The 17,476-nt window shown below is 39.8% G+C and overlaps 1 protein-coding gene across 1 annotated transcript; it reads right to left on the reverse strand.

Annotated features, from left to right (window-relative positions):
- Positions 1 to 582: 582 nt before the first annotated feature.
- On the reverse strand, positions 583 to 5,416 carry LOC139460450 (uncharacterized). Its single transcript, XM_071241935.1, has one exon. The coding sequence runs from the start codon at positions 5,023 to 5,025 to the stop codon at positions 583 to 585; it is 4,443 nt and encodes a 1,480-aa protein (XP_071098036.1). The 5' UTR covers positions 5,026 to 5,416.
- Positions 5,417 to 17,476: the final 12,060 nt, after the last annotated feature.

Here is a 17,476-nt window from a genome sequence, read left to right on the forward strand (position 1 = left end):
CAACATGAAACAATAAATGTAAAAACTTACGCCAACCAGAGTAGAAGTCTCCCACAATATTAGTCCATGCCTTACATGGCCATGCTGATTCTGGCTGACTGTACAAATTATTACCCTGCCCCGCTATTTAAACTGATCCCAAAGCCCAAGCTACCCCTGACCTCCCTATTGTTACACCAATTAACTCCCCAACTATCACCCGTACCCAGTCACGCTTCCCTAACCCTAACCTGTTCCCATGGTATTACCTGACAATATCTAAAAACAACTCGCTAAGCTTAATATACTAATGTAACCGTACCGTAATACATCTATCTGAAGTACTAACATATAATTAAAATATACAAGATTATCTGTGATCTTGACATCACCTCCCCACTTAAGTTAATTGTACCTGAGCACAATTATATAACAAACAAGATCACATATAACTTTGTCCTAACGTCTTTTAAAGACATTATCTAATACAAAACCATATATATACACAATGACAACAATAATACACAAAAAGTAATGACTGTCATATCTTCACTATGATGCTGAAAAATGCATTATTTACATACTGCTATGCACACAGTGTGACTAGGGCGAACACCGGCTCAAGAGGTCAGCTCCCACATTCTCAATCCCCTTGATTGCACGGATCAGAAACCTGTAAGGTTGTAAAGTTAGAGCCCACCTCATCACTCGTCCATTGGTCAACTTGGCTTTGGTCATCCATACTAAGGGCTGATGGTCCGTTTCAAGAATGAACTCCCGCCCATACAGATATCTTTCTAACTTCTGTATTGCCCATACTATTGCCAAACACTCCTTTTCTATGGTAGAGTACGCCCTCTCACGTTCTGCCAACTTTCGACTCACGTACATTATTGGAAACCGCTCACCTTCCTGTTCTTGTAAAAGAACAGCTCCGATTCCGACGTCAGAAGCATCACTTCTTACTAGGAATGTTTTCTCCAAGTCTGGCAGTTTCAAGATTGGAAAACTTGACATGTGTGTTTTCAACGTCGTGAAAGATAACTCTTGACTCTCTGTCCATACTACCTTGTTTGATTTGCCCTTCTTGGTAAGATCAGTCAGAGGCACTGCTATGGCTGCATAATTTGGGATGAATTTCCGGTAGTACCCAGTTAATCCTAGCAAAGCTCTGACCTGTTTCTTAGTTTGTGGTCGTTCAACATTTAGGATTTTCTCCACATTCTTACCCTCCGGCTGAATTAGGCCACTCCCAACCCTGTGTCCCCAAAACTCCAACTGTTTGTATCCTATTTTTACCTTTGATGGTCGAGCTGTAAGATGAAATTGCCTTAACCTTGTAAATATGTCTCTCAGACTTACCACATGAGGTGACCATTCCTCTGTTCCTTCTATGATGTCGTCTATGTAGTTGTCAGTGTTAGGTATGCTATGTAATACTTGCCTCATGAGTCGGGAAAATACTGCTGGTGCGTTGACTACTCCAAATGGCATCACCTTCCATTGGTATAACCCATCAGGGGTTATAAAGGCCGTCAGTTCTTTGCTACTCTCTTCCATTGGGATCTGCCAATATGCCTTGCTCACATCAATTTTGGTTAGGTACTTACAGTGTCGAAGCCTTGCAAATACGGAATCGGCTAATGGAATTGGTTCTGCATCAAAGACCGTTACTTGATTCAACTTGCGAAAATCGGTACAAAATCTGTAAGTCTCATCAGCCTTCTTCACAAGTACAATGGGGGAAGCATATGGTGAGTGAGAGGGTTCTATCACCCCCATATCTAACATTGATTGTATCTCTTTGGCGACAACGTCCCTCATGTGATGTGGAAGCGGATATGGTTTGGATCTTATAGGCTCATTGCATGTCAACTTGATCTTATACTGCATACAGTCTACCTTCCCTGGTAAATCACTCAGCACATCCCTGAATTCACTTACGAGCTCTCTCACCTCAATTTGTTGTTCTTCTGTCAGGTCCTTGGAAATGTCTACATCCTGATATGTTTCTTTTGAAACTAGCGCAGGTGAAACTATGTCTAGCATACTTACCTCTTCCGCTTTGACATCTACCAGCCCGGCACTAGCATACATCAGGTGAGCTATGCTGACGTCACATACAGTTGTGTCCTTGATCTCCTCTCGGTCAATGTACTTTTTCAGTAGGTTTGCATGATAGGTTTTAGTCTTATTACCTACCTGTATCCTGTAATTGCCAATACCAAAGGCCTCCAAGATTTCATATGGTCCTTTCCACTGGAGTAGGAGTTTGTTGGAATCGGTAGGTAACAGAAGTAACACTTTGTCACCTACTTTCATTTTCCGTGCTTGTGATTTTGCATCAAAGAACTTTTTGTACTTACCTGATTTTTTTTTTAGTTCTTGTTGTGCTATATGAATAGTATCTTCCAGTCGGTTTTGCAAATCTAACACATACTCATAAGTAGTTCTTACCTCAGGATTTTGTATGTCTTTAGTCCAGATTTCTCTGAGAATCTGCACTGGCCCTCTAACTGTACGCCCGTACAGTAGTTCAAAGGGAGCAAATCCCAAACTCTCTTGAGGTACTTCTCGGTATGCAAATAACAAAGCAGCTACATACCTGTCCCAGTCATATGGCCGTTCTGCACACATTCGTTTCAACATTGTCTTCAGAGTACCGTTGAATTTTTCCACAAGGCCATTACACATTGGATGATATGGGGTAGTAGTTAGCTGATGCAAGGATAATAATCTACTTACCTCCTTCATTACACCTGAAGTGAACTGGGCTCCCATGTCCGTCAAGATCTCCTTGGGGATACCTACTCTACTGAATATTTCGAAAAGAGCTTCAGCAACATACTCAGTTTCAATCCTTGGCAAAGGTACTGCCTCTGGGTATCTGGTAGCATAGTCAACTACCGTCAAAAGATACCTATTACCTTTGTCAGTGACAGGATACAACGGGCCTATCAGGTCAACGGCTATTCTCTCAAATGGTACTTCGATTAATGGCATTTGTCCTAGTGGTATTCTTCTTACCTTGCCCTTGGGGGTTGTGCGTTGACAAATATCACAGGACAGCACATGTCTTCTAACATCACCCATTATTCCTGGCCAATAAAACTGAGACATAACCCGATCTAAAGTCTTTTTGATTCCAAGGTGCCCTCCCATCAATGCTTCATGGCTTACTTTCATCACTTGGGTACGCAGCCCGACTGGTACAACTGCCTGTACAACTTGCTTACCCTTGTCAAACTTGGTGAAGGTATGCTTCCTATAGAGCATATCATTCTCAATATAGTAAGAGGAAGTACTATGCCTGGTCTCCCTAATTTTCCCTTCCTCCACTAATTTCCTGACTTTGTCCAAACTGGAATCCTGTTGTTGCTGGGTAATGAACTCACCTCGACTCAATGTCAGCCCCACAGGTTTCAGTGCCTTCAGTGGTTTCATGCCTTCTTGTCTTACTCTTCTTTGGCCTCTTGTTTCCACAGCACTTACCATGTGAATATCATCCTTATCCCACATCTGATCTGGATCGCTTGGTTCTCTCACTCCTGGAATATTGCCTAATATCAGGTCACAGAGTGGTGTGTCCATACATGCAGCTCTTACCTTTCCAGTATAAAAGGGTGTGTCCACGGTAATCCATGCTACGGGAAGTATTAGCACCCTACTATCAGCCAACTTACAAGATTGTGTTTCTGAGGACAAACATTCATCCTCTACCTTTGACCTCCTCACTATTACGCCAGTACAGCCACTGTCTCTCAGGACATCCACTGGCTTGCCATTTACCTTTCCCTTGTGAATAGGCATGTTGTGGTCTGTAATAAACATGCTTCCTGGGGCTACATCTGGTTCACTCACCCTCTCTGAAGTTGTGGCATCACCATCTACAACTTCAGGTATTCTTGCCTCAACATCTATACAATCTGGAAGGACTGCAAACACGTTACTGGTGTATTCACTTACTTGGATACTTGCCACGTTATATTTGGGTTTCTTACACTGTGCTGCCAAATGTCCAATTTGACTACAGTTGTAACATGTCCTTTCTTTAATAGGAATAAATGGTTTGGGTTTTGTACCACCTGGCGCCTTGTTCTCTCCTGGTTTACCTCGGACCTCTGTTTTGTCATGTTGACCAAAACTACCTTGCTTACCATATCTAACAGGACCTGTACCTCTGGCTTCTATAAATTGTTTTGCTAGTCTGGCCATTTCCATAGCATCTTTTGGTTTTCTCTCTTTCAAGAATATACTAAGATCCCTTCCAGTTACATTTAAAATCTGTTCACGCAACAATAAATCTTTCACACCTTCAAAAGTCTTTTGAGTACCACTAAGCTCAATCCATCTGTTGAAATAGTTCTCAATTCTAACTACAAACTGTGTGAATATCTCACCTGTATCAGTTTTAGCAGTTCTAAATTTCTGATGAAATCCATCCTCTGTCATTTCATAGCGTTTTAGCAATGCAGTCTTAACGGCAGTATAATCTTCTGCGTCATCTACACTTAATCTGGAGTATACTTCCAAAGCCTTACCTTTTAGTAGCGTACAAAGATATGCTGCCCAATGACAAGGCTTCCAACCTTGTGCTACAGCTACCCGTTCAAACCGTTGAAGATATGCATCAATGTTGTCATTGCGGTCTTCAAACGGAGGCATCTTAGGCATCTTAGGTGCAGCACCTGATTGTTTCTCTCCTACCTGTCCTTCATAATTTCCAGCATAACTCTTTTCTAACTTGGCTAATTCTATTCTCTCCTCTGATTGCACTCTTAATTTTTCTTTCTCCCATTCTAACTTTTCTCTCTCTTTTCTCTCCTCCAATTCTAATTTTTCTTTCTCCCATTCTAACTTTTCTCTCTCCTTTCTCTCCTCCAATTCTAATTTCTTGATTTCCCGCTCCCTTGCTCTTTCCTCTCTTTCTAACTTTTCCTTCTCTTTCTCTCTCTCTAACTCAGTTTGTTCTTTTACAAACGTCCTCAAATCATTTTGCTCATACCCTAAACTCTGACCCAATTTGATAATCTTTTCAAGATCCATATCTAGCTGTATGGTGATAGTATGAAGTACAAGTACAGTTAAACCCAGCAGGCTTAGTCTTGGACAACTGTGAATAATGAATGCTACCAATAGGAACTTAGACTATACAAAAGTACATTCATGCATAGAATGGAACCCAAAAATATAAAATTCCAACCAATAGCCTAATCTGACCAATAAATGAAATACACCCTACCAACCTTGATTCTAACTCGAACACTCAAGGATGTAGAAGTGGTGCCGGAGGTCCTATCACACCTCTGGCCAAACAAATACTACAAGGATAAACCATCAAGGAAGTAACTCCTAATCTCTCATAGAATGATGGTCTGAGTTAATTCAATAGTGACAATAATTAAATATCCCACCGCTGCCACCAAAATGTCACGTATTGAATCAACCACAAACACAAATGAAGTGGTAATACAGATTTATTCCCTCCCTTAAAGTAATTTTAAATCCCAATAACAATATCTAAATTCAAACTAATACCAAATTAACTAACACAACTAACTAAACTAGCTTCTCCTACCAATAACAATACTACCACCTACTACTAATACTAATATCTTAATACTAACAGTACAAATGTCTACTACTAATAATACAACTATCTCCTACTAACAATACAACTATCACGATACACTATCCTAATACTAATAGTCTACTTCTAAAAATACTAACACTAATACAGATGTTCTAAGAATAACACAACTAATACACAGTAAAACTTTGTGTGTGTATATATATACAACAACAACACACAACCACAAAAAAAAAAAAACCAAAAGATACAAAGCCACTCCACTGTCACTGTCACAACAGTTCTATACAGAACTTTAGAATCTCTGATGTTATTGAGCAGTTCATACGAGAATTCTTCCTCGTAATAACGAATGGTGATCTTTCCACCCAGGCGATGTTGTCCCCACGGAGTTAGGGGTGCCTGTTTACATGGATGCCACGGCTGTGTTCATCCTACGATGTGCCACGGAGACGAAGATACTTCTCTCCTTACGTTGGGTCGGAGAACTTCTCTCCTTACGTGATGTTGGAGGTTGTTACTTCCTCCTACGTAATATCGGAGGTTCTTCCCTCCTACGCACTCTAAGGTTAACCGGCCAGTTCCGGGACACTACAATGTAATATACGCAATTACAGTCACTGAGGTATGTGTCACTACCTCACAATACATACAGCCATGCACCAATACTCCGATTTACATATTACTGAGTTGAACTGTTTATACTTTGATCATGTTGTGGTTATTTGTTACAGTGGCTTTACGCTATTACCATCAATATGTGTATATAATTACGTTTGGAAAAAATACATAACTCAAAATTCTATCCTCTAAAATACAATTCAACATGAAACAATAAATGTAAAAACTTAATATTAGTCCATGCCTTACATGGCCATGCTGATTCTGGCTGACTATACAAATTATTACCCTGCCCCGCTATTTAAACTGATCCCAAAGCCCAAGCTACCCCTGACCTCCCTATTGTTACACCAATTAACTCCCCAACTATCACCCGTACCCAGTCACGCTTCCCTGACCCTAACCTGTTCCCATGGTATTACCTGACAATATCTAAAAACAACTCGCTAAGCTTAATATACTAATGTAACCGTACCGTAATACATCTATCTGAAGTACTAACATATAATTAAAATAAACAAGATTATCTGTGATCTTGACACCATGGTGTACTATATTTGATAGTGAGTCATAAACACATGCTTATGGCATATTTGGAATCATGCAATAGATATCTCATGATTAAGGGAAGTCGTTTTCATTAATTATGGGTAACTATAGCTAACCAGTATGATCATGTTCTCTGTGTGGTTGGTGTTTCTAAACACGTCACATTACACAAAGTATACGCTGCTTTCACACGACGATCCACTTATTAGAAGCAAAGGATGGTGATGTTTTTTTTTCCAGGATATTCTTTGAAATGTGGCGACGGTTATATTGTCATTAAATGTGTCACACAAATAGGATCCGCTCCAACAGCAAAAATAATCCAAGCCACTAAAATAAAAATCAATATTGAAATCTCTTAGATTATGCTCCATGAAATCAATATATCACTCTATAAAATGATTTAGATAAAAAGATTCGATGAAAAAGAATCTAAAATATCTTAGAAAGAACTATTGGTATTCTTTAAAATTTTAAAATCATTTGTCAATAAATATTAACGCTTCTAAATAACAATTACATCTTGCCTTCTCTACTGCTGTGTTACCTGATATCCTGTGTTCTTATATAACCACGCTAAGTCGGTGTCCTTAAAGCACTGAGATGCAAATATGATTTTGCAAATGCTGATAAATGAATTCCTTCATACTTGATCCAATATCTTGTACACAAAGTAAGTGGTGATACAAAATTGGCGGACAAATATAGCGCAATGACACACCTGGATATATCAGATCAATCAGTCCAGATTGAATTGGTATTTGAGAACGCATACGTTTGAGAGAAATCATATTTTCAGTTCTATATCTATAAATACATCTTTCAATTCTATAAAAGGTTATACACTGCTCTTGCTGTATTGCTCGCGTAGGTACCTGCCAAGGGCCTATCATTAAGTTGATGCAATGATGGTTTCACTCGGGATGTGTACTTAGTGCAGGAACTGCAAGAATGTCAAGTGCGTTTGAGGCATTTATGTATTGGAGATCGCAGTATTTATTCTATAAGGAGATCTCAATGAGGTTGTAAAATGTTTGTCATGCGTTTAGCGATGCTCGTTTCTCCTAAGTATGACTCTTCCTGTTGACTGACACATTTCCTTCTCAATTATACGACCAGAAAAAGACGTGTAATGTGCTTTTGGAATATGGTGCTGCTGGAAGGTCTGAGGGAATAACTGAATTGTCCTTTCGCGTAATAACATGTATGGCTGGAGGGGCACCCGCTCAATCAAGTCTTGATAAGCTCAATGAAATATGTGATGATGTCATAGTGAAAAGCTATTTGCCTGAAAACACACATATGTGCCTTTCATAAATATGTTACTGTTATGTGGCAGTAGAGACAGGTGTTGATTTATTCATTGTGATTGTCAGTAGCAGCAAATGATGTAAGTGGTGGTCGATCGATGTAGTGTTCAGAATGTAACAGGAAGTGTCATTAGAGTTACTGTCCCTGGTTGTAAATAAACTGGTAAGCTTGATGGTTCGAGTTTCGTGATGGTACAGTTTTTAGAAGGCCGTCTGTGCCTATGTTAAGCGTGACATGAGGGAGATTCCTTTTTCTACCTTCTTGCATCTTATCTTGTTGGATAGGATACCTGTCTGAAAACACCGAATTCGTGCTGGTTTCCTACACTATTCTGGGTTCAAGAACGCCTATTTCAAGACATTCGACTGGTTAAGTAAGACGAGTTCTAAGGATGAACAACTTCTTTATTACAATTAGTGTGACGTTTCGGTGTAGAGCCTAACACCTTTATCAAGCAAGTTTGCTTGATAAAGGTGTTAGGATCTACACCGATCAAGTAAGTTTGCTTGATAAAGGTGTTAGGATCTACACCGAAACGTCGCACTAATTGTAATAAAGAAATTGTTCATCCATAGAACTCGTCTTACTTGATGTCATCACACCAACTTCTAAATGCCACTCAAAGAAGTTATTCGACTGGTTCTTTCACAATTTAGCTCTGTATGAATCGATTTCAGCGTTAACCCCTAATGTTCATTTTGGAAATCACCTTGTAAGAATTACAGGTGATTATAATATACACTACCTGCTTAACGGGGAAATCAATCACATTATGAACGATATCGGAAGCATGAATATGATTATAAACACGATGTCATTTTGTACCATTCATCGTTTGAATAAAATGCAGCAACAACCAAATCTGCGAACCATAAGATAGACTATCGAAAAGTGACACGACTTACTATTCCAGGTTCTTCACGTGAAACATCACGAATAGGCCACTAAAAACCTAATCCCAATGGTATTATTGTCCGCTAATAGTTTGCCCATTTTGTCACTGCATCAAAATCTTCAATATAAACTGATAGGACTAATGAAACCAGATGTGACACAACCAACAAGTGCGGGCACAGCCGCTACAGACCACTGGATCTTTATTCTAGTATGATACCAAATCCATTTCCAAGGCAACGTGGTGGTCGGACGTCTCCTTCTCACTTGGAACCCCACTGCCGTGTCCATGTGTCAAGAGAGGTTATCCATTTATCAAAACTAAATTGTAGTTAACAATTAACTTGGCCATCGTCCATTGAGAAAGTACGGTGAACATTCCGTACGTGATCGGATCAACAGGGAGTGTTTGTTCATGCTTTCATAGTTACGATTGTTTGCCTGACTGTATTCAGAGATTTAATTTCTTTCTTAGAGAGATGATTGCTTTTAACTTTCCAATTAGGTTACTTAGATTACGCACATGTATAAACGACCGCGCCAAATTGACACTTCACTACAGAATGACAAAGGAAATCACTCACTTTGTTACATAATAATCACATTATGTTATATGTCAGAACTGAACGTTTTGTGATGTGTTGGAAGAAGCCCCGTTTCAATGAGTTTGTCACCATAAAGTTTGTTGTGGTAATCACTAATTATGTTTTCAATTGCAAAAACAAAAGATTTTTTAATTGAGGAGAAAGATGCAATAAACCAATCAAAACCACGGTGTATGCTCATCAAATCTGTATCAATCAATTTGCCTTGAACGCTTGGTCACTCACTCACTCACTCACTCACGAACGAACGAACGAACGAAGAATAGTACATACCACTATTCTTCTAGGATATGTACATGTACAGAAAGTTGTTGGTCATAAAATATTTAGCACATACTGTTGTGGTAGATTGACAATAGCACATGGTCAATATGCTTCAGCCTTTCACTTGTCTGGAGGTTTGCATTAACTTGAACAATTATATGTGATACATATTCGTACATCGTCATTACATTTCCTTAACCTTGTCAAGCAAGGCTGAATAATAAACATGGTACAGATATACATATGGTCGTTGAAGGATCAAAAGTAAAAACAATTGCCTACACGAGAGAGATAAACATGAATAGGTTAAGTGATATCAACATGAACACATGACGAGGAAGCCAATTAAACAGGGGTGATTATTACTTAATGATTTCATAGTAGGGGATGGTATGGATAGCCTTAATATCTATTGATTGGTGGCTTGCGGCGGAGAATGAAGACTGCTTCGGTTAGTTTTCTTTTAGTGCAGTCATGGAGATTATTGGAGGTTTTTTTTCAAAGAAATGTCTATCAAACAATTCATGATTATATGTAATACACATTCGTACGTGTTCATTACATTTCTTTGATCAGTTTTACGTTAACCTATACTATCCACACCATTTCTCATCCCGTATCATTACTTTATCTTAAACAGTTGTACATACTGCATACGCCCCAGCTCAAAGACTCACTGTGCACAGCTGATACTCGTTTATCCCCATAAGTCCGGAAACTAGTTTTGTTGGAACGCTAATAAGTATGCAAACAAACAAAACTTCACCCATGATTTGCTTATCAATAAATGTGTTGATCCCCGGTATAAAGTGGTTGTGTTGTATGTTTTATACATATTAAATATGGAAGCATTATTCTGTTGATGCCCACATCTATCTGTTCTATTCTGGTGTAACACGTGGCATCTTACGCATAACCACCAGATGCTGTACATTCAGCTTGCAGTGTGATCCCACACGCCTCAAATGGCGATCAATGTAATGCCGTACCTCGCAGCCTTTGGATCATCATCCAAAGTGATAATCCCATGATTTCCATCTCATCATCCAAGGTGGCATCATATCTTGGATATAAAAAAAACGATATAAGAAGCCAGCAGTGAACCATTCCACATTAATCTCCATTACATTACAATGTTTACTGGTGAAGGCAGTTTGGGTTTAAGATTATGTTGAAAGAGCCTAAGATCATGAGTTTTTTAACGCCACATTCCTCTATATTCCAGCTTATGGAGGCCTGTAAATATTCAAGGATGGACCATGCTATTAACCTGGTTCCGAAGCCTGTAAACCCGATCTTTCAGTCGCCTCTTCCAACAAGTCAAGGTTACTGTGGCCTCTATTCTAACCTATTAAGTCCACCTTAGAAAAAAACTGTATTGGTCGAGTATATCAAATCATATCTCGGCTTTTCAACCATTCCTCTCATGTGCGACCGTGTGTAAGGTTAGACCATGACACTGAGTATCAAGTCATAGCTTAGCTCGTACAATGTACTGTGGTTTTAGCAGACATTTCTTATGGCTACTGAAATGGTTTAGTCACTTTTATGTTCGAGTGAGTGTCAAGACCATTTAAGTTTGCATCAATCCATATTTCCGCTACCCTAAGCCATGCATGCCATGAGAGTTTCAAAGATAAGGTGATATATATAGTCTTTTAGCGAACACCTGGTATCATCGGTGATTTTCAGTGATCAATTCAATATAATTTTCACGACTATTTGGCCCAAAGTTGTAAACATCTGCTATCTGCATCACTTCAGGCACACGCAGTGACAGGACTGGAGCACTGTTCAAAGAGGCGTTAAACATAACTCACTCACTCACGCTTGTCAGTGCCACATACAAGCTATGATAAGGCCATGATAATTTGCATCAAATATTAGCTTATCGCCACAAGTGGTATAATCACCATTTGGTAGTGATTCATCAAGACATGCTTATGATATTGTCAGAACCATACAATAGCATTTCTATGATTATGGGAAGTTGTTCTTCACCTTTATTTATCTCCCGACCATCCCTTTCACAGCATTGCCATAAGCTAAGACGATGTTGAAGTATATCTTGAGCTTTAGCCACCGGCATTCAGTCGGTTCGAACCTGGTCCGCAGCTGCTGAGTATGCTGAACATTGTGTCAGCAGTGGATTCTCTTTACTGCATTGCTGGTGAATAAAATAATGTTACATCAAACCACTCCCAACCATCCCTTGCACGGCAATGCCGTAAGGTTAGACGATGTTGGCTTGTATCTGAAGCTTTAGCTACCGGCCTGCCCTCGGTTCGAATCTGGTGCGAAGCTACTGAGTATGCTTGTCATTGGGTCATCAGTGAATCGGAATTTGAGCCCTTTCTCTATAATGCATAGATATATTAATGTTACATCAAACTGCTCTTTTAGTGAGAGAAACTGTACTGGATCAGTAGGATGATCATGTCTTATCTTCTAAGAACCAAGAGGAGCAGCTATTCAAATGAACTCACAAAATAGATTCGATGTACTGAAACCATTAATTATGTATAACTACTGTTAAACATTATAATTATTCTTTGTGAGTGATGTGTAGTTTCTACTCAGGATACATTACATAAAGTACACGCTGCTTTCACACGACGATCCACTAATTAGAAGCAAAGGATGGTGATAGTTTTGGTTCCAGGATATTCTTTGAAATGTGGCCATTAAATGTCTCACAAAAAATAGGATCCGCTCCAATCGTAAAATTAAATACAAGCTAATAAAATAAAAACCTTTCACTTTGAAATCACTATGATTAACTTTAACGGCAGAAAATTTATATCACTCTATAAATTTATAAAAAAATAAAAGAATCAATGTATAATTATGTCTCCAAAATATCGGTTAAAGAACTTTTGGTATGCTATTAAATTTTAAAATCATTTGTCAGGAAGTGTTAACATTCCTAATTATATATGATCAAAACGTTTGCCTCTGACAGATTGGTTACATAATCATTTTTGTAACACCAACCGACGTCGTTGACATTAACAGTAGGCTGGTTGAGGAGAAAACTGTGCTCTTTAGGTTCAAAGCACCAGACGTGGCCTACTTATACACTTAACCATTACTAAATAATCAATATTGACCAGATAATTATGATATATTGAGTATAGATTGGCATCATGTTAGTGACCATCGTAGATTTTGTACCACCAAAGGCTGCTGCTGAGGTGGATCCATATCCAGAAATGTTTGGAAAGGTTCAACGTATCAGTGTGTCAAGTTTGGTGCTGTTAGCCCGAAGTGCACAATGTTGACAAAATCCCGCCTTAACCGGCCCAAATTAAAGAACTGAGATGAAAATATTGGTTTTCGATTGCTGATAAATGAACTCCTCCATACATCTCGTCCACCACGTGCCTGATGTTACAAAATTGGTGGACAAATATGGTGCAATGGCCCTCAATCAGGCTGGATTGAATTGGTATTTGAGAACATGTAAGTATGATATGAGAGAGGTCGTGTTTTCAATTCTATATCAAACAGGTTACACTCTGGTCTTGCAATATTGCTCGCATAGGTACCTGCCAAGCACCTGCCACTAAGCTGATGCAATGATGGCGTCACTGGGGCTTGAGTACTTAGTGCAGAAACCTCAAGAATGTCAAGTGCGTTTGAGCCATTTATGGACTTGGGGATCGCAGCATTTATTCTGTAAGGAGATTCAATGGGGTCGTAAACTGTTTCTCATGCCTCTAAATATAGCTGTTGTTTATAGTGTTTCCTTCTCATGTATATGACCAGAAGAGGCATTTAATGTGCTTTTTAGGAATATTGCTCAAGACATGAAAAAAAATCAATAATTGTGTTGTCAGTCAAGATATGACGAGGTCGTTTTATGGCGATGTCGTATTGGCCACAGTCGGTTTACACACGAATATTTGCTTAAGACAGATGAGGACGAACCTCCTAAACGTATCCCTTGTGATGAAAGGTTCACCATCAAGCATATATTGCCTGACTGCATGGACTTTGGAATCGCAAGGGATTCACATTATCAAAGCGTTAATTTGAAAGATCATTTCCCGTGTCAGCAGGCATCTCATCATAAATGACTTGAAAGAAATGTGTCTGTAGAATAAATATTTAATATGTGTGTGAATAATTAAATACCTGTAATCGATGTAACTATCATCAACCAGTGTTTTAAGCCAACACATTGCTGAGTATTTTTTTTATATTGGCTAGTAGTGTGCACAACCACCAGTAACTAAAGTGATGACGTAAATCCTGCTGGGGTATCATGCAGGAAGCAGAGGTACTGTAAGTCTCCAAGATCCCCAGTGAGGTGGCCTAGCTTTGGCTACTGGTGGCCAATAGCCCGTGTTTTAAAACTGTATGTACCCGTGAAGATTCCGGGTTAGAATAGGTCTTCAGCTGACTTGGTTGATACATTGCATCGATCCAAACTGCGTGGATAGATGCTCATGATGTCAATCACTGGATTGTCTGGTCCAGACTCGATTATTTTACAGACCGCCGTCATATAGCTGGAATAATGCTGAGTGCGGCGTTAAATAAACAAAGAAAACAAATCAAATAAAACTGTATGTATAATATTGTCATGTTTGAATATGTTTCATAATTTGTTTATAAATATAGTGTGCTCAAGTATGTTTCACGAGTTATTTTTAAATAAAACCTTGCATAAAAAATAAAATAATTTGCAAGTATATTTACTTGGTTTTGTCGCCATATGGCTGAAATAATGCCGATGCGACGTTACATTTTAACTCACTCACTCAAGACATTGCTGGGAGATCTAAGTGTATAATTCGTTTTCCTTTCACTTAATAACATGTATGGCAGGAGGGGCACACCGCACAATCAAGTCTTGATAAGCCCTATGAAGTAGTTTGCCTAAAGGGTTCGAATTCCGGTTAACCCCGATTATGTTTCTAGGTTTGTCAGCACCATACCCTTGCTCGTGGGTTTCACCGAAGCGGTAAACGTCTCAGACCTGCATCACTTCGGGCTTTTCTCCGACATTAAGCTGGCACGCCACGATACAACTGGAATACTGTTAAATGCGGCGTTAAACCCAACCCACTCACTCACTCATTTGCCTAAAAGCAACTCATGTAGATTGTATGTAGTTAAGTAATACGTCAAAATTACTGTTGTGTGGCCGTAGAGACTGAGGAAGAATCATTTATTGGGATTGTCAGTGGCAGCACATGATTGAAACGCTGGTTAAATGTCGATTGATGTTACCTGATGAGACAATGTTTATTTTGCTGAGACTTTGGCGATGCGACGTTAAATAGCAACGAACGCACTCGTAGGAGGTGACTATTTTGATTGGCTGGTCAAACGCATTGATTTGTTAATTCCGTTTGATTATATTCACCGACTGCGTGCTCATCCAGATTCCACTATTTACAGGCCATCGTACTATAGTTGGAATACTGCTGATTGCACCGTTTATATACACATAGGACCCGTGAAGATCTGGTTAGAGAATAGGTCTTAAGCAACCCCTGCTTGCCGTAAAAGGCGACTATCGGGATCTGGTGGTCGGGATCGCAAACTTGGCTTATGCATGTTATTATCCCATTTGCGTGGATCGATGCTCAATCAATGATTTCAATCGCTTGATTGTCTGCTCCAGGTTCGATTATTTAAAGACCACCGTCATATAGCTGGAATATCGCTGAGTTAAACAACAAACTAACAAACAAACAACAAACTTTACCTCAAACAGTAAATGTTGTATGTACCGCATACGCCCCAGCCCAAAGTTAACGCTCGTTAATCCTCATAAGTCCGGAAACTCCGCAAACCTGACGAATTTTTTGGGAACGCTATTACATACAAAAGGACAATACTTCACCCATGATCTTGTTATACATACATGTGTTGATCTGGACAGACTATGGAGGTTTCGTTGCATTTTCAATTCACGACAAATACTAGAGCTATAGTCTGTTCATCCTAGCGTCTATCTATTCAGCCCTGTTGTAACACGTAGCCTGATCCTGTACATTCAGCTTGCTGTTGGTTGGTTTTTTGTTTAACGCCGCACCCAGCTATATGACGGCGATCTGTATAAATAATCGAGTCCGGACCAGACAGTCCAGTGATTAATATCATGAGCATCGATCCACGCAATTGGGATACGATGACATGCATCAACCAAGTCAGCGAGCCTGACCCCCGATCACGTGAGTCGCCTTTTACGACAAGCATAGTCGCCTTTTACGGCAAGCATGGGTTGCTGAAGACCTATTCTACCCCGGAATCTTCACGGGGTACATTCAGCTTGCAGTGTGATCCCATACGCCTCATATGGCGATCAGTGCAATGTCGTACCTCGTAGGTCTCTGGTCGTGATCCACGTGATAATGGGATCATTTCCATCTCATCAATAAAGATTGACTCATATATCGGATGTTAACATGACCATATAAGAAGCCAGCAACGAACCATGCCAAATTAATCTCCACCACATCATAATGTTTTGAGGGGAAGACATTTTGGGTTGAAGATTATGTTGAGGGAACCTGAGGTGACGAGTGGGATTACACGGTGTGTGTAGATACCATAGAGTGTTTTGGTGGTTGTTTAATGCCATATTCCTCAATATTCCATCTGTTTGATGGCGGCCTGTAATTCTTTGGACCAGACAATCCTGTGATTCATATGATGAGCAACGATCCATGCATTATTGCGAAGACATGCTTTTAATCTAGTCACAAAGTCTGAAAACCCGATCAAATTAGTTGCCTGCCACGAGCTGTTAAGGTTCCTGGGACGTAGATACAAACCCAGAAACTCCACACGGGAGAAACACAGGGGAGTACCATAGGTGAGTGAGTGAGTGAGTATAGGTTTAAGCCGCTTTTAGCTATATTCCAGCAATATCACAGCGGGGGACATCAGAGATGGGTTTCACACATTGTACCCATGTCGGGAATCGAACCCAGGTCTTCGGCGTGACGAGCGAACGCTTTAAACACTCTACCTGACCGACCCAGTACCATAGATCAAAAACTGTGTTGCTGGAGTAGATCAAATCATGTCTCAGCTATACGCAACCATTCTTCTCATACCAGGACCCTGTGTACGGTAAAGATAAGGTTATGTTTGCTTACCCTTTTTGCAAGCACCTGGTATCATCACTGATCAAGTCATATCATTTTCACTAGTATTGGTCTAGGTATGTCAGCATAACACCCATGCTCTAGGGTTTGACCAAAGTGGTAAACATCTGCGATCTGTATCACTTCGGCCTTCCTACCCACATGAGTGAGTGAGTGAGTGAGTGATTGAGTGAGTGAGTGAGTGAGGTTTTACGCCGCTTTTAGCAATATTCCAGCAATATCACGGCGGGGGACACCAGAAATGGGCTTCACACATTGTACCCATGTCGGGATTCGAACCCGGATCTTCGGCGTAAAGGGCGAACACTTTAACCACTAGGCTACCCGACCGCCCCCTACCCACATGAAGCAGACACGCCGTAATATAACTGGAATACTGTTCATTGTGGCGTCAAACCCAACTCAATCACGTTTGTCAGTGCCATATACGTTCCATGGTAAGACGATGACTATTTGATAGTGAATCATAAACACAAACTTATGGAATAGTCGGAATTGTGTAATACATTTAGATATCTGATCCCTTTCATGGCAAT

The sequence above is a fragment of the Haliotis cracherodii genome, unplaced genomic scaffold (genome assembly GCF_022045235.1).
Source record: "Haliotis cracherodii isolate W230 unplaced genomic scaffold, xgHalCrac1.p SCAF_14, whole genome shotgun sequence".
NCBI classification, from domain to species: domain Eukaryota; kingdom Metazoa; phylum Mollusca; class Gastropoda; order Lepetellida; family Haliotidae; genus Haliotis; species Haliotis cracherodii.